The sequence below is a fragment of the Octopus bimaculoides genome, chromosome 1, assembly GCF_046866305.1.
Source record: "Octopus bimaculoides isolate indiv1 chromosome 1, ASM4686630v1, whole genome shotgun sequence".
Lineage (NCBI taxonomy): Eukaryota > Metazoa > Mollusca > Cephalopoda > Octopoda > Octopodidae > Octopus > Octopus bimaculoides.
This window is the reverse complement of record NC_142928.1, coordinates 105,074,230-105,101,869: the sequence shown is the minus strand read 5'-3', so window position 1 is coordinate 105,101,869 and position 27,640 is coordinate 105,074,230. Positions and strand designations below refer to the sequence as shown.

The window sequence follows — 27,640 nt, the reverse complement described above, 5'->3', positions numbered from 1 at the left end:
GTGTTTCAAGCTGGAAACAAATACACAGATACTGTGAAACAGAGATTCAGTGAAACTTTTCCAAATACTGTTGTTCCATATCATGAATGCGGGATTTGATAAGAAAATTTCGAAACACAGGGTCAGTGGTAAACACAGCAAAAGCAGTAGGCCTACTGTTCTCTCAGATGAAACACACTCCAATACTTCTGATAAACTGTTGGCAAGTCCGTCAAAGTCCTTACACAAATTGTCACAGGAAATAGAAATTAGTCCAGGAAGTGCTCACACGGCAGTAAAAAAGAAATTAAATTTTATATATTGAAAATGAAGGATGACACTTTCAACACCTCTTATAAAGTTTTTTAAAGTCTTGTAAAGTCTAATATATTCTTTTGTAGTCTTATACCATCTTATAAATATTTATTTTGCAATATAATACTTACTGTGGAGAGACTTTTTGAACACCCTGTAGACTACATATACATGAGTGTACACACACACACACACACCTTACCAAAGAAATTCAGCTGATAACCAAAAGCAGCTGAAATTACACCATGACTTGTGGAAGAGCTCTTTCTCTAAAGTAACTCTTTTTTTTCTTACTTTTGCCCACCCCCATTAAATAACTCCAACCAACTCCTAAAAGCAACTCAATGTTAACTGAAGTTTTTCTCTTACCAAAAAAGACAGTGATATTTCATGTTCAGCTAACAACATTGTTAACCAACACTGTCTTTTTTTTTTTTTTTTTTACCTTGATAGGAGAAATAGCTTGCAAATTTTGTTAACTATTTATTTACCACTGGAGAATGTAAAAATAATGTTTAGTGTCATAATTTCTCTTCCTTTTTGTTCAGTGATTTGCATTATTTACCAACAGAGTTATTTTGTTCTATTTCTAGCGGTGTGTCAGTGTGTAGTGTATGCATGTGTATGCACCCATAATTGCACATGTATATCTATATAAAATGTGTTTGAATGCATGTATATATAACCATCTACTTGTTTTAGTTCTTGAGCCACCTTGAGTTGCATGTATCCGCTCCCATTACTCAGTTTTAACCTTTTAACATTCAGATTATTCTGTCAAATGTAATGCAAATTCATTCACTTTGTTTTGAATTAATCATTTTATTATCTTGTGGCTTTGAAATTTTGATGATGTCATTGCTTATTTTTTACAATGGCATTATAGGGTAGATGGCAGAGGTCAGATCTGGCCAGTTTGAACATAGAATGGGTAGAATATTTTGGCCATATATGGCTGGTTTGAATGCCAAAGTGTTTCATCTAGTGCTTATTTTAGCTCTGTTTGTCACACTGCTCAGTTATAGTGTAATGTGTGTGAATATGTAATATTCATATATGCATATACACATATATGTGTCTGGTGTGTGTGTGTGTGAGGAAAAGAAGAGTGAGTGATAATGCGAAAATAAATCTTTCACTAGTCTAATACCTCAAATCAAAAATCTAACTTCCCTGAATGCTGCAATCACTTACATAGTTGCAGGCATGGCTGTGTGGTAAGAAGCTTGCTTCCCATCTACAAAGTTCCAGGTTCAGTCACACTGCATGGCACCTTGGGCAAGTGTCTTCTACTATAGCTTTGTGAGTGGATTTGATAGATGGAAACCGAAAGCTCGTCATATATATACAAGAGTAAGCACATAAATGCAAAACAAGGTGGGAAAATAGTACTCAAATACTGGAGGTAGAGTAATATGCTTTATTAATAAAGGTGCAAAGATATCACAAAAACTGTTAGTCAGAGTTTCACCTTCTCATTCGTTGAACCTTTCAAGGTGGTGCCTCAACATGGCCAGAATCAAAGGCAAATGACTGAAACAAGATAAAAGAGATATCCATATATCATGCCAGTGACATGTTAAAGGCACCTGCGCCAGTAACATGTTAAAGGCACCTGCACCAGTAACATGTTAAAGGCACCTGTGCTGGTGGCACATTAAAGGCACCCATGTTGGTGACAGCAGTTACTCTGAACAAGAACTGATTTAGACTGTGATGACTCTTCCAATGCATGCTAGCTTGAAAAGTGGATATTAGATGATGATAATCACTTATGAATTACCCAGGGCTATGATATTTTTTATCTTTTCTTTTATCTCTTACTTGTTTCAGTCATTAGATTGAGGTCATGCTGGGGCACTATCTTGAAAAATTTTAGTTGAATGAACTGACCTCAGGGTCTTTGTTTCTTTAAGCATAGTACTTACTCTATTAGTTCCTTTTGCTGTACCGCTAAGTTACAGGGATATAAAGCACACCAACACTGGTTGTCAAGCAATGGTGGGGAACAAAGACAACAACAAACACACACACACACACACACACATACACACACACACACACACATACACACACACACATACATACAATGGGAATCTGTCAGTTTCCATCTACCAAACAAATCCATTTACATGGCTTTGGTCAGCCCAGGGCTTGGGACCAAATAGTTGCGAAGCCAACTTCTTACCACACAGCCATGCCTATGTCTATATACTTTATCTCTTATCTTTTACTTGTTAGTCATTGGACAGTGGCCATGCTGGAGCACTGCCTTAACTTTTCTTTGAATGAATTAACCCCATAACCTACATTGTTTTTGAAAGTCTGGCACTTAATCTATTTTTGAGCAAACTGCTAAGTTACAGCAATGTAAATAAACCAACACTGGTTGTCAAGCAGTGATGGGGGACAAACAAAGGCACACACATATGTCTAAATTGGAGAAATAAAATGGAAAGAACAAATCTCTGATGTGACATTAGAAGAAATTACATGTACTGCTATGTATACATCAATGAGTATGAAAGATCCCATTCCAAATTTTGACATACAAGAAATTCAAGCAAGACAAATGACAGTTTTTGAATTTCCGTCTTCATTTGCACTCTATCACCAGGAATTTTGTGCATAGAAAACAGTATGGTATTTAAAGGGTGATAAATTATGTAACTGTAAAACATACACACACACACACACACACACATACATAATCACACACATAAAAAGTAAAAGAAAAATTTAAGTTTCACTTGAAGCTTTTAAACAATGCCTAGTTGCTCTACTTTTTAGGGTCCCAGACGAACCATTTGGGAAAGGTTATAAAAAGGGTAGAACAGTCTCAACTAATGCTCTAATCCACCAATTAGCGTGATTAACACAACAAAAGCAATAACAAAATTCGGCACATATTTATGACCTCGTTCTGCAACATGCATGGGGGTGACTTTAACTGTTGTCGTTCTTGTTGTTGCTAACTGCTTCCTGTCTTTTGCCTTTTTTTTGTTTTGTGTTTTGCTAATAGTGATTTTTTTTCTTTCTCTTCTTTCATTTTTCAAATTTTGTTTGCTCCATTTCATTGAATTTTTTTTTTAATGGTTTTGTAATTCCCTCATGCATGGGAATACAATTCCCTTTTTCATTGGGACTTTCAGATGATGTAAGCCATATCTTAATTTATGTATACATGTACAAGTGCATGTGTGAGTTTCTCTGTGTGTGTGTGTGTGTGTGTGTGTGTGTGTGTGTGTGTATGTGTGCGTGTGTGTGTATGTCTATATGGGTGTGTGTGCATATATGTATGCATGTATATGGGTGTGCATGTGTATATATGTGTGTATGTATATAAGGTGTGTACATATGTGTGAATATGTGTATGTGTATTTATATATATATATATGTGTGTATGTATGATGCGTGTGTGTTTGTGTGCATATGAGCATATATACATATATGTGCAAGTATGCATGTATATGTGAACATGTACATATGCATGTATGTATCCATGTTGCTTTGTATTTTTACTTTTTAGTCAGGAGGGAAGATAATGCCAATGACCTTTTACAGGGCTTCTGAAATTAGAAGTGGGAAAGGAGAGAGTAAGGTCCCCTTAAAAGTGGAAACCTAACCTGAATGCTTATAAGAGAGAGTGAACTCTACTAAAACAACTCAAGGTCCCAGATGGTGTTAAATTGGGTGAAGGATTAACTCTATGGTCCAAAAACCACATGATAGATTAATTTTACATGTGTGTATATGTGTGTGTGCGTGTGCTCACGCCTATATATATATATATATATATATATATAACGTGAGAGAGTTAGGGGTTGGGGGTTCAACCCACTAAGGGATAGTATCTATCCAGTATACTGCTGGGAGGGTACCCAATTATTACTACACTAGTGCTATACTAAATGCAATCAATGGGAGCAGGTAAAAGTGGAGGTTTTACCCCAAATTTGTATAACAATTAGAAAATGGAGGATAATATGCTGAACCCAACTACTTGCAGACGATGTATCCCGTTGAATTCATTAATTTAATTCATAGCAAAAGTGACTGCTATGAATTAAATTAATGAATTCAATGGGATACATCGTCTGCAAGTAGTTGGGTTCAGCATATTATCCTCCATTTTCTAATTGTTATATATATATATATATATATTTGTATATAGGTTTGGTGATGCAAACAGGAAAATAGAACTCAAAACATGAGTATATATGTTTTGTATTAATAAGCGGCAGAAGTTACAGATCCAAAGTTTTTATGCCAATGCATAAAATTCTTGGCCCTTGAGACACTCTTTAACCTCTGCCAGTTACTATCAAAACATGTACACATACATACATACATACATACATACGTACGTACATACATACATATATGTATATATGTACAGGAAAAAGCATGGCTGTGATAAGTTTGCTTCCCAACCACATGGTTCCAGGTTCGGTCCCACTGCACGACACCTTGGGGAAATGTCTTCTACTTAACTCCTGGTCCAACTGAAGCCTTCTCAGTGGATTTGTAGATGAAAACTGAAACTGTAAGAAGACTGTTGTATATATGTGTGTGCATGTGTGTCTGTGTTTGTCCCCCATCACTGCTTGACAACCTGTGTTGGTTTGTTTATGCCCCCATAACCTAGTAGTTCAGCAAAACAATAAGTACTGGGTTCAATTCAATCAACTAGAAATTCTTCAAAGTGGTGCCCCAGTATGGCCACAGTCTAATGACTAAAACAAGTAAAAGTAAAAAAAAAAATGAAAATAATATATGTGTGTAATCATTTAAATTTAACATGCACTTTCCATGTAGCATGGTCTAAATGATTTTTTATTGGACCATGTTATAGGTCATTTGGCTTGGTTTCTATTGCTGGATGCCTTTCCTGTCCCCAACCATTTCACAGCATGTATGACATGCATTTTCTTGTGGCACTAACGCTACAGTACTCAGTAACCTATGGTGTGTAGACCAAGGAGGGAAATAAGAAAGGGAGCAATGACAACAGAAAGATCAGAAAAAAAGGTAACTGAGAATTAGAAATGGAAGAGTAAATACTTGGAGTCCTCGGTAGCCTAGAATAGGACAGAGGGGAAAAGTAAGACATAAGGAGATCCAAATTGGGTGAAAGTGTGGAAGGGACAAGGTGGGAAGTATGATGGAAAGCGCAGTGATATCTGGAGGTGGAGTCTGCAGAGAAATGATTGGCAGTAGCAGAGAGGAACAAAGGTAAGGATAAATGATGAGATTAAGGAGGCAAGAGTAGGTGTTGGGTGGCAGTAAAGGTGATGGATGGAGTAAGAGTGCTGACTGGTAGTACAGCAGGGCAAAGCTTTGAGTGTATAACATGTAAGTAGGGTGGGAGTATGGTCCAGTGTAGCTTCTTTCGTGTGATATTGAAGGGTTGAAAGGAATGGAAGTGGTTGGAGTGTCCTGCTCAAGTGGAAGAGAGAAGAGAGGTGGAGGGATAATGAACAGCGCGTGTAAGTGTTTCCTTAGCCTCATTGGTTGATTATACAAGGTGGGCCAAAAGTCACACACGAAATAAGTTAAAAACCCTCTGGAATTGTCAAAGACAGGCTTTAATTTTTCTAAAAATTGAATAAAATAAATAAAATGATGAATACTCATGTACTTGTGCATGATGAATGAAATTAACTAATGATATTGGTTTCAACTTTTGGCGTAAGGCCAGCAATTTCGAGGAAGGGGTAAATCAATTACATCAACCTCAGTGCTTAACCAATATTTATTTTATCAACCCCACCGAAAGGATGAAAGGCAAAGTCGACCCTGATAGAATTTGAACTCAATGAATAATAGTAATATAATATTAATAAAATATCAAGTATTTTGGTGCGAGACATTTGGCCTTGTCATGTACAGGTGTGAACCCAGTTCCATTACCAGTACAAAGTTGTGGTGTAATATCAACATAACGATTTTTCATATTAATTATTATAACCATTATTATGAAATAACAATAAGCATAATAATGTGATATAAATAAAATATCAAGTGTTTTGGCAAATGACTTTTGGCCCACTCTGCATAAACATATTTGTCATGTGCTGGTGTGAAATTAGATCTGTTACCTGTACAAATTTGTGGTTTGCTATCAACAGAACAATTTTTCATATTAATTATTATAATCATTGTTATGAAATAAATGAAACCTTATTCCTGTTATCTTTCAGGCTATTGAAACTATGTATCGGATGAGTGTCTATCGTAAATACATCCAACCAGTAAAACATGGAGAGGTAAGTGATTTATTACAATCTCTCTTCTCTATGATATTCTTTATGTTGACAGACACTGTAAAGTTCCTGTTTATTATCGGTCATTATATAATTTATCCTTCATTGATTGGGATGACCTATGATCAGAGGCATTCTGATTGTGATCGTCCCATCTTTTCATTCCATTGTTTATTGCTGACTACATTTTCCTATGTATCATACTTTCTTTCCTTTAAGACTGCAAGTTGGGTTTTGGAAGAGAATTAGCTTCTCTTTCTAGCAGAACGAGTAATCAGATAATGCTTTTCTGATTGATTAAAAAGGAACAACAGTATTTAGATTAACTATTTCAGCTGTTGACTACATGATGTTCATTTAAAATTCAGCATTTCAGATGTTGAGTTTGAGCAAGATAATAAACACCATCATTTCTAATACATGGCTCAGTGGTTAGAGCATCGGGCTCACAGTCATGAGGTAACGAGTTCAATTCCCAGATCAGGCTATGTGTTACGTTCTTGAGCAAGACACTTTATTTCATATTGCTCCAGTTCACTCATCTGTAGAAATAAGTTGCGATGTCACTGGTGTCAAGCTGTATCGGCCTTTGCCTTTCCTTTGGATAAACAACCTTGCCTAGAATTGTGTCTCAAAGGGTAACTTTCTAGGTGCTGGGGCTAACAGTCAATGAGTTTTAGTTTTACTCTATGTCACTTGCAACATTTTACAAGAAATATTAATAATTTCTTTTTAAAACATAAGGTCAATTCCTGTGTTGGGGAAAAGAAAGAAAATCAATATGATTGACTCTTGTGAGATATTGGTATTTACTTTATTGATGCTTAGAGAAATGGGATGCAAAAATCAACCCATATTGGACTGGAAATGGAAGCAGTATGGTTATAAACTTGATAGTTATGCATCTGGATGAGGACATCTGAATAAAAAAAATGCTTATCTCTAACTGTGGGGGGAACCTGTGGAAGAGGTAGACCCAGAAAGACATGGGATGAGTTGATGAAGTATGATCTTTAGATGTTGAGTTTCATTGAGGCAATGACAAGTGACCAAAACCTTGAGAAGACACATCAAGTTAAGTGAAATTGTAATTGTGGCCAGTGCCAGTGACACATTAGCACCTGTGCTGGTGAAACGTAAAAGGCCCTGTGCTGGTGACATGTAAGAGGCACCTGCGCCAGTGACACATAAAAGGCACTTATGCCAGTGACACATAAAAGGCACTTATGCCAGTGACATGTAAAAGGCACTCGTGCCAGTGACGTGTAAATGGCACCTGTGCTGGTGACATGTAAAAGGCACCCATGCCAATGAAATGTGGAAAGCATTCATGTCAGGGACACATACAAGGCACACATGCAAGTGATATGTAAAAAGCACTTGTGCCAGTGACACATAAAAGGCACCCACTACACTGGAGTGGTTGTCATTAGGAAGGGCATCCAGCCATAGAAACTAGGCCAAAATAGCCTAGTGCAGCTCTCCAGCTTACCAGTTCCAGTTGAATTGTCTAACGCATGCCAGCATAGAAAACAGATGCTAAATGATGAGGAGGATGATGAGGAGTGAAAAGTTACACAAACCACTACAAAATGAAAAAAAAAAAATCAGTATGATCATATTATAAAAGTTTGTTAGGGTTAGCTCCAAGGTTTTTCCTCCAAATAACAAAAATTAAAGAAGCTGAATCAACATTGTAAACCAATAAAACACTTGCTATAACTTTACAATTACTTCTGTGACTTACAATAGTCAATGGGGTAGTCAACTTAGTGGTACCTATTTTCAGCTATGTCTAAGTTATTAGTGTTTAATTTTTTTAACCACAGACACAAAACAGTACTGGTATCAAAACATCAAATGCTCTATACTCTTTTGACTTCGCTATACATGTTTTCATCACTAACAGACTAGGTTCATAAGCTGGTGCTACCCTCACATCTACTGACCTTGCAGCCACCACAGAAAAATCAGTGTTCATTAAAAAAAATGTCATTCATTAAAAAGAAATAGTTTGATCACATTAAGAGGTGAAATGAAATTGTTTCATTTTTGTGTGGCTAAAATAATCCATTGAGAATTATTGTCCATAGAAACACAACAAAGTTTTTGTCTCATGTCAAAAATTCATTCACATACCATTCTAATTGTGAAATTCCTTTTCCTCTACTCAATATTTCTCTGTCTTTGTTTACATCCACCTTTCTCTCCTCCTCCTCTCTCTCCTTTTGCTATTCACATATACAGATGCACAATTAGCCACAAACACAGTGCAGCCTCCTTTAACAGGAAATGAACCATCAAAACTTCACCTGCTAGACTGACACTTCATTGACTTTGACAACCTGTGAACTTTCACTAAACTTAGAAATGTTGTAAAGTATTTAGCCCAGAGTTTGAAATGCCTCAGCAAACTGACAAAACCAAATAGCCTATACAAAGCAGACATCTCAATTGTTTTTAACCGAGAGTCCTTCAAATTTAAAACTGTTAACAAAAGTATTTCTGTAGTCTTAATTCAGAGTAAAAAAATCAATTTGTCGATTCCATTTCAACATAAATTAAAAAATAAACTATTAATGAAAATCAATCTGATCAAAATTGTTGATGTCTTAATTGTTAAATTGTAACAAAGCATTTCTGATTAAGAAATGTTACTTTCTTTTCTTTTTTTTAATTTCTTGAAATATCAAATCAGATTGATTTTTTTTTTTTTTTTTCCTTTTTTAACTGGATATATACTTCTGAAATAATTAATTTTCAGTCAGTCTTTTGTTAAATGTTTCTGCTTCATTTGTTTAATTAACATGTCTTGTGTAAGACAAGATGTCTTTTGAATAAACCCAGTAAATGAACAAACTTACAACTGGTCATGTGAATAAGCTAATCAGTGTGTTGCTTCATGAGGCATTAATTCAAATCTGCAGATGTTTTGATTTCTGTTTTTAGATGATGAAGTATTTCAAATAAGCTCATAGGTATTAGATACATACGCCATCTATCAATTCACTGCACTATCGATATGTCCATTCCTTAGATCTTCAAGACTTGTATGCTGTATTTCCAGCATTTTTGCCCTGCATTCTCAGCATCTGTACTTTGTAATATTCTGTAGCTATAATCTGCATTTCAAAATATATCTTCCATTATTTTTAATAGTTGATACTATCTACACTCCTTCTATGTGCCTTTAATATTTCTTACACAAGATTTCTTTTTCTCTCTCTCAAAAGAAAAGTTTTTTCTCTTCAAGCATATTCAACAGATAACACTGTGTATTGTCAACAACAAATACATTTCTCATTAGCAGAAAATTCTTTGATTAAATGAGTAAATATTTGAACTATTGATAATAACAATATAATTATTCAGATTAGCCTTTTTTTCATTAATCTTCACTGTGTTTTGTTTGTGTTGATCTCTGATGATCATCAGATGCCCTCATCCTGTATAGCATCATCATCATATAATGTCCACTTTTCCATGCTTGCAAAGGTTAGACAGAATTTGTTGGGGTGGATTTGTTGCCAACACTCACCTGTTTCCAAGTAACATAATGAGAGGTTTTCATAGATGATTGGAAAGGAAGGATACCAGTTGCATCATGGTGACAGTCAACTGTCACATGAAATCATGACAAGGAGACAGTAAGATACTCACCTACCTCACACACACACACACACACACACACACACACAAACATAAATATATACAACAGATTTCAAGGCTTTGGTCAGCCCACAGCTATAGTAGAAGACACTTGCCTAAGGAGTCATACAGTTGGACTGAACCTGAGACCATGTAGTCGGGAAGCAAACTTCTTACCACACAGCCATGCCTGCTACAAAGTATATATACAATATTGGATACCAACTTGAAACACTTCCCTTTATATTCTGGGTTCAAATGACTTTCATTTTAAGCCTTCTAGAGTAAATGATATTGAAAGTTTATTCATTTGATTACTCTATCCTCTTATATTTTTGTGACAGTGTGTCAAAAATTATTGAGTGAGAGAGCAGCGTATGCCATCAAAGTGGCACTGGGGTTCAAATATATGAAGCCCACTATACCCATCAAGACTACCCATCTGTTAAGGGTACACCAGGCACATACATTACAACCATATGTGCACGACATAGAATCTCATATCAAGATAAATAGCGTATGACCTTGCAGATAGGGCCCAGTTAGAATTTTCTTCAGGTTGAGTAGCGTATCCTGCTCAAAAGGACCCTGAATAAGGGTTGTTTAAGGATGTTGAATGGAACACCCATATTTCTAGAGATGTATTATTCAAACCCTAAAGAATCCCCTCAACACAAAGCTATGATGGTCCTCCACTTTTCCTGCCTGTGATCAAAAATGCACATATCGTCAGCCATTATGTGTCATATTCAAGTGGTTAAGTAAGGTCAAGCAAGTGACAAGCAAATCTGTGGCATTGAGCAGAATATTTGCTGTAGCCTATCTTTTACACCAAGACAAAACATGTACTTGATAACATATCCAGTCAATTAAGATCAGAAGCCACAAGAGCCAGAGCTTGGTATTGCATCAGGGCATTTATTATTATTATTATTAAGGTGGCAACCTGGCAGAATCATTAGCACAGCAGGCAAAATACTTAGCTGCATTTTGTCTGTCTTTATGTTCTGAGTTCAAATTCCGCCAAGGTCGACTTTGCCTTTAATTCTTTCAGGGCTGATAAATTAAGTACCAGTGAAACACTGGGGCTGATGTAATTGACTTATCCTCTCCTCCAAATTTCAGGCCTTGTGCCTATAGTAGAAGGGATTATTATTAATATTATTATTATTATTATTATCATTATTATTATTATTATTATTATTATACAGCTTTACATTCTGAATTCAGATTCCACTACCGTCAACTTCGCCTTTCCTCCTTTTGGGGTTGATGCAATCAATTAACCCCCATCTCCTAAAAGATGTTGGGCCTTGTACCTATAGTAGGAAGGATTATTATTATCATGACTATGATTGTTGTTGTTGATACTGTTAGAGCATTAGACAAAATATCATGCAGTATTTATTATTAGCTCTTTTACAGTGTGAGTTCAAAACCTGCCAATTTCAACTTAGCCATTCATCCTTCTAAAATCGTAGAAGATTACAGTCTTCTATGATTGATAATTAAAATACCAGTCAAATAATAAACTGTTCCCTACATCCATAATTTCTCACCTCATGTAAGAAACGGTGGTGGTGGTGGTGGTAGTGGCAGCTCCTGTCACCGTCATCGTCGTCTTCATCTTTTAAAAATCACTGCATGATTGTGTGGGTGGAGGTAATGTGCACTTTCGTTTTACTTCAGTAGGCGAGAATGATTAATAAGATTTGCAGGTATACCCACTTCCTGGCATTCTTAATACTGATATTAAAAAAAATTTTTTTTAATGAGGTCAGAAACATAGGGCAGACAATTTATGGTGACCCATTCATACCAGAATAAGTATCTCTCTTTAATGCCAATTCACCTTGGCTTATTCTTAGGCAGGAGTTAAGATACCCTTATAAAGATCACAACTAGAATTAGCCTGACATTAATATAGGAGGAGAAAAAAAAATAGATGTCAATATAATGAGGAGATCAGGAACTGAAACAAGTATAACAACAGCAATGACAACTACAAAACGTGACTAAATTTCTGGGAGAAGAGAGATTCCCTAGAATCAACAACAACAACACCAATAACAACACCACCAATGGAGTGAATGTCACTTGTGATAAGATGTAAATGTCTAAATTATCTGAAAGGTCATAGTGCAGCATTCGTGCAGCCCACAGCAATCATTGTAATTAGGGAATAAATGTTAAGTGTTTCAAAATTTCTCACCCCATAATGGAAGGAGATGGGGAGGGGGTAATTATTATTATTATTATTATTATTATTATTATTATAATTCTCTTTACTAGGCACACAAGTGCACTAGACGTGATTTTTTTTAATAGTAAAGGTAGAAATACTTGAAATTAAAAGCTGATATAAATAAATAAATATATATATATATATAATATATATATATATATATATATATATATATATATATATATATATATATATTTATATCAGCTTTTAATTTCAAGTATTTCTACCTTTACTATTAAAAAAAAAAATCACGTCTAGTGCAACAGTAACATCCACCCCTAGGGGTCAGCCACATTTAAGTGGCAATATACTTCACTTTATCGTGCAGTTACTGTTAATACCTCGTTTAGAGAATTAACATTGCTTGTTTTCACTTTTTCGATATCAGTGAATAATTTCACTGGAAAAAGATACATAAGTTTTGACAAGAATTATCTTTCTCATCGCAGATCGGTGGCTATCGGACGCTGACGAAGGGAAATAACCCTGAAACTCGAGTCCGTTCGTGCTACAGATCACGATGAGAGGGATAACGTCCCTTGGCGAAGCAAACAGGACACAGAAGTGTGTCGATAAGCCAGCTGGAGGAGAAGTCCTCCTGGGGCTAAAAGCAACAGTAACATCCACCCCTAGGGGTCAGCCATATTTAAGTGGCAATATACTTCACTTTATTGTGCAGTTACTGTTAATACCTCGTTTAGAGAATTAACATATATATATATATATATATATATATATATATATATATATATATATTTATTTATGTATATTTATATATATATATATATGTATATATATATTTATTTATGTATATTTATATATATATATATATGTATATATATATTTATTTATATATATTTATATATATATATATATATATATATATATATATATATATATATATATATATATATATGTATATTTATATATATATGTATATTTATATATATATATATGTATATATATATTTATATGTATATTTATATATATGTATATATATATTTATATGTATATATATATGTATATTTATATATATATATATATATATATATATGTATATTTATATATATATATATATATATATATATATATATATATATATATATATATACATATATATATATAAATATGTATATATTTATATCATCATCATCATCTTCGTTTAACGTCCGCTTTCCATGCTAGCATGGGCTGGACGATTTGACTGAGGATTGGTGAAACCAGATGGCTACACCAGGCTCCAATCTGATTTGGCAGAGTTTCTACAGCTGGATGCCCTTCCTAATGCCAACCACTCTGAGAGTGTAGTGGGTGCTTTTATGTGCCACCGGCACGAAGGCCAGTCAGGTGGTACTGGCAACGGCCACACTCAAAATGGTGTATTTTACATGCCACCCGCACAAGAGCCAGTCCAGGGGCACTGGCAACGAACTCGTTCGAAAGTCCTTACACATGCCGCGGGCACAAGTGCCAGAAAGGCGACGCTGGGCACAGCTGCCATCACAATTTCGCTTTCGCTTGCCTCAACAGGTCTTCGCAAGCTGAGTTTCGTGTCCAATGAAGGAGACGACGTTGGCATGAGTGCCAGTCGTCGAACTTAATTCGATTTTGATTTCGATTTCACTTGCCTCGACAGGTCTTCGCAAGTGGAGTCTAGTGTCCAATGAAGAAAGGTACAGACAACTTGCACCCTCCTAGACCTTGTGCCAAAAATAGAAATGATTAATAGTAATGCTAATGATGATCTTGTGCTAAAACTTGCAACAATCATCATCATCATTTAATGTCTGTTTTCCATGCTGGCATAGGTTGGATAATTTGACAGAAGCTGGAAAGTTGGAGGATGGCACCAGGCTCCAGTTGTCTGTTTTAGAATAGTTTCTATGACTGGATGCTCTTCCTAACCCCAACCACTTAATAAAGTGTACTCGGCACCCATTATGTAGTGCTAGCATGGATCCCTTTCATGTGGGACTGGCAGAGGTGCTTATTACGTGGCGCTGGCATGAGTGCTTTTTAAGTGGTGCCAGCATGGGCACTAAAGGTAGTGAAGCTGGCAAAATCATTAGAGCATTGGAAAAATACTTTGCAGTATTTTTCTGGCACTTTACATTCTAAGTTCAAATCCCACTAAGGTCAGCTTTGTTTTTCATCCCCCTTGGGTCGATAAAATAAAGTACCACTCAAGTATTAGGTTCAGTGGTATCAACATGGGTTGGTGGTTAGAGTGTTGCACTCACAATTTCCAGATCATGTTTTTGGTTCTTCAACTGAGCAGTGCATTGTGTTCTTAAGCAAAACACTTCGTTTCATATTGTTCCTGTCCACTCAGCAGTAAATGAGTAACCCTATGATGGATGGCATCTCGTTGAATAGATGTAAACATTGCCTAAACAATGTCTTTGTTTCACACAATTTTTAAATGCAAAAAAAATGTTAAGACATGGATGAAGAAACTAGTACTCACATATATGAATGCATATGCACACATACACACACACACACACGCACACTCATACATGTTTTGTGGAATAAACAGGAGAAATAAAACTCCATAATTTAAGTGCTATATATGGAACTCTCAGATTTTGAGTTAGTTTTGTAACTTTTCTGCTGATTATATCATTATATGTATATATGTATGTATGATTTTTCTTTGAGTTTAATTTAAGTTCTTCTTGAGAGAGTTCAAGACAGTTGCTAACAAAGTGACAAGCCTTTTTTTGGTAACAGAGTTCCCAGTGTTTGTAAATATGTGGTAGATTTGGTGTGTTGGTTGAAGTGTCAATGCATATACTCAAATGTGTGCATCTATTCACGTAAGAATTTCACATGGTGAATGTTTGGAATATCTTACAAATCTTCACTGTGCCACTAATAAATTGAATTTGGAGAGATTATTTCTGCAGGTATTCTATAGAACTTATAGCCAGCACTGATTTTTGCTACAAATCTTTAGTAAATTTGGAGAAATCCTCATCAGTTTTTTTATTTTTTTATTTTTTTTTTTCTGCTCTTTCTCCTTGAAACTGAGTATTTCAAGGTTTTTGGGCTAATTTGCTAGTACATAACCTAATGCACCTATGTATGTATGTATGGATGGATGGATGGATGGATGGATGGATGGATGAATGGATGGATGGATGTCATCTTACTCATCATTTTAACATCCACTTTTCCATACCTTCATGGGATGGATGAAATTTGTTGGAGTAAATTTCCTGTGGCTCGATGTCCTTCTCATCACTAGCACTTGCCAGTTTCCAATTAATGACCAGACGTTTTCATGAATGATTGGTAATGTAGGACACTGCTTGCATAATGGTGACACTCATTTACATCTATCAAGTAAATCAAAACAAAGAGACACATGCATATATGCATGCATGAACACAAACAAACAAACAAACAAATATTAGTTGATTGTATGATTCAATTGAATCAAGGTATTTTGAATACAAGGACACCAATCTAGGGTCAAGGTTAGCATAGTTGTGCATATATTATATACAGACACTCATGCATGTATCAATGCCTATATAGACATATATTCTCTCACTTGTTGCCAAAATGAAGAACTCAATACATATTCTACATCTCGATATTTTCCAAACCAAATCTTAAATTTTAAGTTATTAATTCACCTGAAGAAAATGGTGTTTCTTTTTTCTGATGTAATCAGTTTATTCATCAATAAAAAAAACATATTTCAAATAGCTGTAGTGAACCTCAGCCCATTTGTGCTCTTTCACTACACACACACACACACACACAAACACACACACACACACACAAACACACACACATACAACATACATACACTCACATTCATAACTGGCTTCTTTCAGTTTCTGTCTCCCAAATCCATTCACAAAGCTCTGGTCTGCCCAAGGCCATAGCAGAAAACATTTGCCCAAGGTGCTACATTGGAGGATTGAACACAAATCCATGTGGTTGGGAAGCAAACTTCTTATTTCTTTATTGCCCACAAGGGGCTAAACATAGAGGGGACAAACAAGGACAGACAAAGGGATTAAGTCGATTACATCGACCCCAGTGCTAACTGGTACTTAATTTATCAACCCCGAAAGATGAAAGGCAAAGTCGACCTCGGCGGAATTTGAACTCAGAATGTAGCGACGGGCGAAATACCACTAAGCATTTCGCCCTGCATGCTAATGATTCTGCCAGCTCGCCACCTTAAAGAAGCAAACTTCTTACCATACAGCTACACTTATCAGTTTTACCTACAAGGTATTAAGTAAGATTGAGGCTATTGTAGAAACCACTTGCCCATAATGACACTCAGGGAAGAGCAATTCTTTGAATAACTGTGATTGCTTAACAATAATCACTTAACCAGTCTTTGTTAAAAAGATTTTCTGTCTCATTCTATGTTTTTTTCTTGACATCTCTTGAATTAAAAAATTAATTCAACTGTTGAAATGTTCATTACTTCAGAAATTTAATTAATAAAATTACAATATCATTATCATCATTATCATAACAGTAATCATTATTGTCATTGATATTATTAATTGCTATTTACATCAATTATTCTAGAGCATGACATTTTTTTTTATCATCTTGCAAATGAACTATTAAGCGCCTTATTGCATCAGACTCAGTTTTTTTCTTTAAATCCACCTTACTTTGTTATACTTTATTCTATGCCAGTCTATATTGTTTGATTATTATTATTATTATTATTATTATTATTATTATTATTATTTTGATAAGGCAACGAGGTGGTAGAATTGTTAGCATGCCAAGCAAAATGCTAAGTGACATTTCATCTGTCTTTATGTTTTGAGTTCAAATTCTACCAAGGTCGATTTCACTTTTCATCCTCCTGGGGTCAATAAAATCGATAAGTACCAGTTGAACACTGGGGGTCAATGTAATTGATTTATCCCTGCCATTATCTTGCTGGCCTTGTTCCAAAGTTTGAAATTATTATTATTATCATTATTATTATTATTATTATTATCATTATTATTATTATTATTATTATTATTATTATTATTATTATAAGGCGGCAAGCTGGTAGAATTGTTAGCATGCTGAGCAAAATGCTTAGAGGTATTCCATCTGTCTTCATGTTCAGGGTACAAATTCTGCTGAGGTTGACTTTGTCTTTCATCCTTTCGGGGTTGATAAAAATAAGTACCAGTTAAGCACTGGGGTTGATGTAACTGACTAGTCCCCTGCCCCAAAATTTCAGGTCTTGTGCCTATAGTAGAGAGGATTATTATCATTACTATCATTATTACTATAAGGTTGCAAGCTGGCAGAATCTTTAGCACACTGGGCAAAATGCTTAGCAGTATTTTGTCCATCTTTGTGTTCTGAGTTCAAATTCCGCTAAGATTGACTTTGCCTTTCATCCTTTCAATGTTGATAAAATACGTACCAACTGTACACTGGAGTCAATTTTATTGACTTTGCCCCTCCTCATGAAACTGCTGGACTTGTGCCAAAATTTGAAATTATTATTATATTATATTGTTAAGTCATTATTTTCCAATTGATTTGCATTTTATTTCATCTTCCAAGTAGGTCTCAACCAGAGACCTAAGGCAGATATATATTAGGTGGAAAAAAAAACTTCCTAAGAAGGTGGATGGGTGACATCAGTACAAATTTTTGAGCCTTGTAGACTGTCAGTTTCCCAGAAATCTGGTCAAAAAATTTGTTGGTACCTTTCTTGGTCATTCCCAGGGCACCCACAACAACAGGGATGGTTTTCGTTTTTAATTGCCATGTCCTAGATATCTCAATCTCAAGGTCCTTGTATTGTGACAGTTTTTCAAATTCCTTGTCTGAGACGTTCCTATTAGTAGGGGTTGTCATATCAAATAACAGGCTATTATTATTAAAATCATTATTATTAAAAATAAAGAAATTATTATTATCATTATTGAGTGAGAGAGCTGTGCATGCCATCAAAGTGACACTGGAGTGAAATATACGAAGCCCAGTACACCCATCATGACTAATCGTCTGATAAGAGTACACCAGGCACGTGCATCCCAACCATATGTGCACAACATGGTAATCTCGTATCAAGATAAACAGTGCATGACCTTGTAGGTGGAGCCCAGTTAGAATTTTCTTCAGGTCAAGTATTCCATCCTGTTCAAAAGGTCCCTGAAAGATAATGATTATTATTTGCTTGTTTCTGTCATTGGATTGCAGCCTGTTGGGGTACCACATTGAAGGGCTTAGTCAAACAAAACAATCTCAGTACTTTGCTTTTAAAACCTGCTACTTGTTCTATCAGTATGTTTTGCTGAATTGCTAAGTTATGGGGATATAAACAAGCCAACATTAGTTGCCATGCAGGGGCAGGGAGGACAAACACCCCCACGCCCACCCACCCCCACATGCACACCATGCATGCACATGCACACACACACACGCACACACACACATACACGCGCGCGCACACACACACACACACACACACACACACAATGTGCTTTATTCAGTTTCTGTCTACCAAATCTACATACAAAGCTTTAGTTGACCTGGGGTTGTAGTATAAAACACTTGCCCAAAGTGCTGTGCAAGTGGACTGAACTCAGTCATATATTTGAGAAGCAAGTGTCTTAACCAGACCGTGATGCCAGCATCTATTGTATATTATTATTATTGTTTTTGTTGTTGTTGTTATTTCATCATCATCATCATCACCATTATTATATTTTTCGCTTCACGAAGCTACATTACCTGAACTTTCTGTATCCTTACAGCTCTTTCTTATTCTGATTCTTTCATATTCTTCTACAGCCATTCCATTCATCAGGCTCAAGTTATATAATAAACTACATCAACGAGTATTTAGTATGCATTGCATAAGATCCTCTGCTTTCATTTACCATTGCTCTTTATAATGCAGTTCAACACCCCTAATGTATTCACCACGTCATTAGGTTCTTCAGGCAGTGAATAGCCCTTTTGTTGTTATGCAGCTGCAGAATCAGTTGCCATTACACAGCACTGATTATTGAAAGAGGTGACTTTGCTCAATTCCACTCTCAACCACTGATTATTAGGTTCTTTTAGTAATAGACTACAATGTGTCATAGTTTGCCATCTATAAAGTATTGATACATATAAAACCAAAGTTGTTTGTTGGCATGTCAACCACACCATTATATATCTTTGTGCAGCATCCATTGGTTATATAATGCATGTTTCACACCCCATTAAACCCATGCCTACTCTTTTTCCTGAATGCAGAACAAAGTTATCTTTCTGTTTCTAAGAAATTACCAAAGCCATAACTACTGATTAAGAGCTTACCTTCTTACATCCTTAATTCTTTTTAATTCTTGGCTCGATGTCATATTTCAGAGTTTCTCTCTCAATTTTCTAGTGAGCACCAGCTAGCCATCTGCATACACCAGTTCCCATGGGCATCTAGCTCTGAATTTAATGTGAATACTTCAATTTCCATATATTTCTACTTCTTCAATAATATAACTGTTTGCTCATTGCAAAACTAGATTATAATTTTCTGCTAAATTTGAGTACAGAATAAAGTAATCTGACACCACAGCTCTGCAGATAATGGAAAATGAAAGGATAAAGGCTAGATTAATAGGACTGCCACTTGTCACAATTCTGCTGCCAGTGAAAATTTTCTTTCACATTTAATTTCTTTCTACATGGATAATGTCACAAGCTTCATCTGATACTCACCCATCAGTGATTTTTCACTTGCTACCATTAAGATTGCATGTATTCTTTAAGATGATAACTAACTTTTGCTACATTGATTAACATACCATTTTATAAAATACGCTTTATAAAATACGCTTTTATTTTGGTAGAGAATTCAACCTGCCAGATTCTTTACTTCCACTCATTTACACATCACACCTATCTCTATCAAAACATGTTTTTAAGTAATTATTAATCTCCCATTCCCCACAGATATGTTGTATAAATTGTCTGTCCTGCTTCAACAACACACAACATTGTTTACAAATAGGATTCCCTATCTGATGATGAAGTGTCATATAAATTTACCATGTCAGTAACTAAGACAGCTGTAGCTTACTGTTCAGGCAACAGAATTTAGTCACCAGCTTAGAAATGTTGAAAAACATGAGTTATTGTTTAAACAACCAGCGACTGAAATGTTTGAGAAGATTTGTCACAGGAAGTGATACTCGTTATGGTTCCATCTCTCATTTAATGCTTTGTTGCATATTGTAATTCAATATTTTTGTGTAATAATCATTTTGTTAATATGTAGCAAAATGTAGCCTGTTTTTTTTTTTTTAATTTTACTTACTTATTTTTATTTGTTTCTGGTGATCAGATGACTATTTCAAGCTGTCCAAAGCTTGCTATAATCATCAGCTGCAGGGCGTTATTGATGCTTACTGCTGGGTAGTTTTCCACCAACTTGATATCATTCAATGACCAACTTTGAAGTGAAGTAGTGAATCGATCTAAAAACAGATATAATAAAATAAGAACAGCCAAAAAATAGGAGAGAGAATCATTGTTGGTATTATCATAAAATATTGTGTTGTATCTATGAAGTGCTGTCAAAGTATTACATAGAACCAGTTCATATAATTGGTCAAGGACACAATACTGTTTCACTAACTTGATATGTACTGTCACCTCAGCCAATGATCAGAAAATGGACATTCAAAGGACAAATTATCCTCTCTTGTCAGAATACTTCTTCCTTTCTTTCACCTGTCAGTCTTGGAAACCTTTCAAAAAAAAAAAGTCATACGTAATGCCTTTCCTCACCTAACTCATAAAAAAGGTTTCAAAAATATTTCAAATCTACAACCTTGCATTTCTGAATTCATTTTCAATTATACTTGCATTTTTCTGGAGTGATAAAATGAATATCAGCAGTATACTGTAGTCACATCACTTGACTGTACACAACCCCTGTTTTCAAATATGGACTTTGAACAGATTTTTTCACATGAAATGCATGTAACTGTTTCATACTTCCATATGTAACTAAAATTTACATCACTAACAGTTATAAAACATAGTACTTTCAAAGGGTATGAGAGGGCATTATCATTTTCTTCTTTATGTTTTTCTCCACTGCAAAGTTGAGGATGACAAAGTTGATCAGGTACCATACAATCAACATAGCCAAGGGGTTCGTTTTTTTCATTGTATATCATGTCAATGATGTTACACACTATATCATTGGAGGTGTATGCAGACATTGAAGGAAAACTACATAGGTACTACAAGGTACAGGGTAATTTACTGCAATGATTAGTAGCTATACTGTAAAACTTAGAGTTTTGTTGATCTGCAGTTCTGAGTTCAATTCTTCTCAGGGCAAATAGTAATAATAATAATAATAATAATAATAATAACAATAATAATCCTTTCTAATATAAGCACAATCCTGAAATTTCAGGGGTGGGGTTAAGTTGATTACATCAACCCCAGTGCTCAACTAATACTTATTTTATCAATCCTGAAAGGATGAAAGGTAAAGTCGACCATGATGGAATTTGAACTCAGAACGTAGCAATGGATGAAATGAAATAATAATAATGATAATGATAATAATAATAATAATAATAATAATAATAATAATAATAATAATAATGGTTTCAGATTTTGGCACAAGGCCAGCAAATTTTGGGGGAGGAGTAAGTCGATTGTTTTGATCCCAGTGCTCAACTGGTACTTATTTTATCAACCCCAAAAGGATGAAAGGCAAAGCCAACCTCAGCAGAATTTGAACTCAGAATGCAAAGATGGACACAATGCCAAGTGTGCTAATGAAAAGCCAGCTTGCCACCTTAATAATACTATAATAATAATAATAATAATAAAGCTACATAAGGCAGAGCAGCTTTCCATCTGAATCAAGATTTATATCTTATCTGTGTAATGGTACAGCAGTTGAAAAGGTGTGAGGTTGAGTATTGGCCATATGGATCCTTGTGATTTGGAAAACTAGGTTATTTTATCACCTCTCCCATCACTAATTCTGACACCATAGGCATCTGTGAAATTCCCCAGCATCCTCTTATTCTTCCAAACTCTTCACTTCCACATGGCAAATGAGAACAGCTGCTTTGTCCAGAGAACTTCTTTCTGCCTATTTCTAATTATGTTTCTATTTTAATTGTTGACACTTGTATTGCAAATGTGTGTGTGTGCGTGTGTGTGTGTGTGTTTACCAATGCGTGCTAGGAGTGTCATGACCGCATTAAATTTCATTAACCTAAAGACATATCAATCAGCATGCACCATAAATCAGCAAATTAAATACATTTTAAGCATACATGTTATCAACTGTTCAAAAACATCCTTAGACAACAACACTCACTTCTTAACTCTTTAACATTTAAACAGGCCATATCCATCCCAAATATTCTACCTCTTGTATATTCAACTTGACCAGGTCCAGCATCTTACACCCACCCTACAACAATATCATTCTGAAAGTAAACCATTATATCATCAAAATCTTGAAGCTTTGACATAATGTATGATTAATTCCAAACAATGTGAATAACTAAGCATTATATTTGAATGCTAAATGGTTTATATATATATATATATGTCTGTATGTATATATGTGTGTGTGTATGAGGGCGGTGAGCTGGTAGAATTGTTAGCATGCCAGGTGAAATGCTTAGCTGTATTTCATCGGCTGTCATGTTCTGAGTTCAAATTCCACTGAGGTCAACTTTGCCTTTCATCCTTTCAGGGTCGATTAAATAAGTACCAGTTACGCACTGGGGTCGATGTAATCAACTTAATCTTCTTGTCTGTCCTTGTTTGTCCCCTCTATGTTTAGCCTCCTGTGGGCAATAAAGAAATAAATATATGTGTGTGTGTATGAAATGCTGTGATCATTATTATCTGTGCATTGTCATTGCATTCCTTCTGTTAAACAACCAAAATCTGTCATATGGCTATGAGTAAATGCTTCTAAACTTTTTTCATGGGGAAACAGGTTTTGCTTTCTTACATCGTTTATCTTTTACTTGTTTAAGTCACTTGACTGCGATCATGCTGGGACATCACCTTCAAGGGTTTTAGTCAAACAAATCAACCCCTGGACATTTTGTTGCTTTTAAGCCTAGTACTTATTCTATTGGTCTTTTGTCAAACCATTAATTTATGGGGACATAAACACCAATTCCTGTTGTCAAGTAGTGTTGTGGGACAAATACAGACACAAAGATGCACACACATAGATACACACACGTGTGTATGTCTGTGTGTATCTGATGGGCTTCTTTTATTTTTGCTCTACCAAAACCACTGACAAGGCATTGGTTAGCTTGAGGCTATGGTAGATGATACTTGCCTAAGGTGCCATACTGTGAAATTGAACCTGGAACCGTGTGGTTGTGAAGGAAGTTTCTTACCATACAGCCATTCCTACATGTGTATTTACTATTAATATTTACTTGACATTAATTAGTAGTGATTGAGATTTGATTTATTCTTTATTACTTCAGTAATGAGACCAAGATGCAGACCATATGTCCAAAGATATGTGCTTAATCATGTATGTATGTGTGTATGTATGTATGTATGTATGTATAAACAAGATCATGATCAATATTTTAATATTTGTTTTTTCTGAGTTATCATTGGCTCCACAGGTTTGCTACACAGAAATTTTACCATCTGTCTTGATATTTTGTCATGTCTTATGTGAGATCCAATACTATGTGGTCTGATCACCATCACCCCTGTTTTACTGCTAGGAGCTCTCTTGGTCTTTCTCAAGTATGAATAACCTATACCATAACACAACAAAACATTTAACCAACACTTCTCATCCATTCACACACTATCACAGTTATCTCCCTTGTACACTATGGCTGATGTCTTTGAAACAATTTTGTTTGTTTTCATTCACATGTGCTCTGCCTTTCTTGCAACTTAACATTTAACATCCAATATATCATGTGTACCTCATTTATCTTCCACATTTCACTGCCCATGTCTCATTATCATATGCAATGCCATAATTCTTAAATATACTTCATGCATTCTACTTTCTCATGCACAGACAAACCTTTCACTGCCAACTGAGGTATTGACTTCCAGGATTCTTGCCTCCTTCTCTTATGATACCAACTAAGCTACTTTCTGTTAAAACTACATCCAGTACTAGTCAGATCACCTATGTGACAGAAACCATTAACTATTTCCATAAAGAGGTTTTGCTTGAGTTTGTACAATCTCCATTGTAATGCTATATATGTACACACTGTTTTACAGCCAATCTTCTACATCACAAAACTAACATTATTCATTTCATTTTTATTTATTTTATTTTATTCTATTTATTTATCGGAAGCCTTGCCTATTGCTAGCCTTTTAAATGATGAAGTAGGAGTGGAACTGGTTCTTTTGTTTAGTCAAACAAACTGGAGTTAGCATAATTAGATTCCTTGCTGAAGGATACAAGAAAATTATAGATATGGTCTATTCAATGGGCATCATTACAGTTTCCATTTATCCAAATTCATTCACAAGGCTTAGGTTGGCTTGAGGTTATGATAAATGCACCTGCCCACAATGCCTTGCTGTGGGATCAAATTTGGGATCTTGTAGTTGCAAAGTGAATTTACTAACAATTTTGTCGTGTGTGTACATTTTATTTTCATATTATACTCCAGGAGTAGGGACTCTACACCTGACATTTGAAAGTATACCTTAACTGGTGAAGCTGATGCAGATTAAAGGGAAAGCATGGTTTAAGTGGAAGTGATAGGGAGTTCACTTCTAAAGATACTTATTAAAGGCTTTAGTACAAAGTTTTCAAGGTAAAAATAATACTCTAGGATTGACAAGAAGTAAGGCAGAGAAATTGGTGTTAGAGTACACCCTGCTAGTTTAAAGGAGCAGGCACTATTTGTGAAGGATTATAGTTTGTTAGTAAATATTTGCCAATTAGTCACATGCGTACATACATGCTTGCACGTATGCATACCAACTGGTTTCACTCATTTTGCTAATCATAACTGAGCAGTTTGTGATGTTGTTTTAATTCTATGCTACTTAGTCAACTATGTAAAAATTTTATTTCATAGATAAATTAATTTTAGTACATTTTCCTTATTATTCTTTTCTATAATTCACCACATGGAGTTTTCTCAAACTTTTTAACTGTGTGTGTGTGTGTGTGGGAGTGGAGGATCCTTGTATCCTTTTGTGAGAATTTCGTCTAACATGATTGTGTGTAGCATCTACTCTGTACTTTGGCTGTACTCTAGTTTGAACACTTGTACTTTGCATAGTGTGAAATTCTTCAGAAATGGTGGTAGTTTCTGAAACTAAAGTGAAATGTTTGAGTGTATTTCGATTGTTGTTGAATAAATCTTGGTAGTTATATAAGGGATCATTTTAAGATCATTATTATTCTTAGAAGTATTTTGATGGATTTTGTTTATGTTTAAGAGATGAAAATAGAGTGAATGTGAAATATCATCTGTGTTTGAATATGTGGGTTGACGAAGTAACAGCAAGCAGGTTGCTAATGTAGCGGAAGAAGGCTGTCTGAGATCACTAAACCCAAAGATAGCCCTGTTATATTAGCTTTGACCTAATAGTTTGACTGGAAACTTCCAAACCAATAGAGGAGAAATGTGTGGAGTACTTTGGTTGTAAGTTTAGCTAGGAGATTTGTCTTGTAAAACATGGCTGGAAGTTTTACTGATATCAAAAGTAGTTAAAATGCTACTATTGGGTTGAATTGAGTGAACACCACCAGAACTGGTCCCATGATTGGGCTGAAACATCCATAGAGGTTACTGTGTAGCTCCTGCACTTGTTCACTGTACAGATAGAATCAAAATGATAGTATGATGATTGTGATATTGATAGGAGGAAAGCGAAGAGGATAATGATGCCCAGGAGCTTGATCATATAATCATATTGAAAGTAAAAATGATTATACGAATTAATTACAATAATGATTGCTAACATAGTCACAATGACACATATTTTGGTGAAGGTATAGTCTATGCAGAAATTAATACATAAAGCCTGATTTTCACTGTACAATTATTCTACAACTAATAAAGGCTTTGTATTGTATAATCCGACTGTTCTGAAGGATGAAATCAAAGCTAACTTCAACAGAATATTCACTGAGAATTTAATAGGATGTAGCAAGATAAAGCAATTAAGAGTATGAAGACCGGGAAAGCCCCCGGCCCATCAGGAATCACTGCAGAGATGCTCAAAATATCTGGCAGTGTTGGCTATAGCCTAGTCACCCGTATTACGAACCAGGTGATACACGAAGGAGTCATACCCTATGACTGGTGTAGCAGCATCATAGTCAACTGCTACAAAGGTAAAGGGGACGCTTTAGATACAAATAATTACAGAGGCATCAAGCTGTTAGATCAGGTTATGAAAGTTACAGAGAGGGTCATAGCCCAACTAATTAGGGAGCGAATCAATTTAGATGAGATGCAGTTTGGGTTCGTGCCAGGTAAAAGCACTACTGATGCCTTATTTCTAGTGAGACAGTTGCAAGAGAAATACCTAGCTAAGGATAAACCTCTGTACCTGGCTTTCGTTGACATGGAGAAAGCCTTTGACAGGGTCCCCCGATCCCTTATCTGGTGGTCAATGAGGAAACTTGGGATAGAAGAATGGTTAGTGAGAGCTGTGCGAGCCATGTACAGAGATGCTGCCAGTAAGGTGAGGGTTGGAAATGAGTACAGCAATGAATTCCGGGTAGAGGTAGGGGTCCACCAAGGTTCCGTCCTCAGCCCCCTATTATTTACCATAGTCCTCCAGGCAATCACAGAGGAGTTCAAGACAGGTTGCCCCTGGGAGCTCCTCTATGCTGATGACCTTGCCCTAATTGCGGAGTCACTATCAGAACTAGAGGAGAAGTTTCAGGTGTGGAAGCAAGGTCTAGAATTGAAGGGCCTTAGAGTCAACCTAGCTAAAACCAAAATCCTAATAAGTAGGAAGGTAGATAAAACACAAACCCCTTCAGGTAGATGGCCCTGCTCAGTATGTAGAAAAGGAGTAGGTAGTAACTCTATAAGATGTACCCGGTGCAAGCTATGGACACATAAGAGGTGCAGCAACATCAAAGGCAGGTTAACTAGCAAGTTAGTTTTTGTTTGTGGCAGATGTTCAGGTGCAATAAAGACTGCAAACAAACAGGAAACAACTTCTATCT

The 27,640-nt window shown here is 35.6% G+C and overlaps 1 protein-coding gene across 1 annotated transcript in view; it reads left to right on the top strand.

Moving 5' to 3' along the window:
* Positions 1-6,481: 6,481 nt before the first annotated feature.
* Positions 6,482-27,640, top strand: part of LOC106869501 (transmembrane protein 135) — a 466,726-nt gene continuing 445,567 nt past the window's right edge. The window contains exon 1 of the mRNA XM_089355172.1: positions 6,482-6,563. Coding sequence (XP_089211298.1) covers positions 6,510-6,563 — 54 coding nt within the window. The 5' untranslated portion in view covers positions 6,482-6,509. The remainder of the gene's footprint in view (positions 6,564-27,640) is intronic.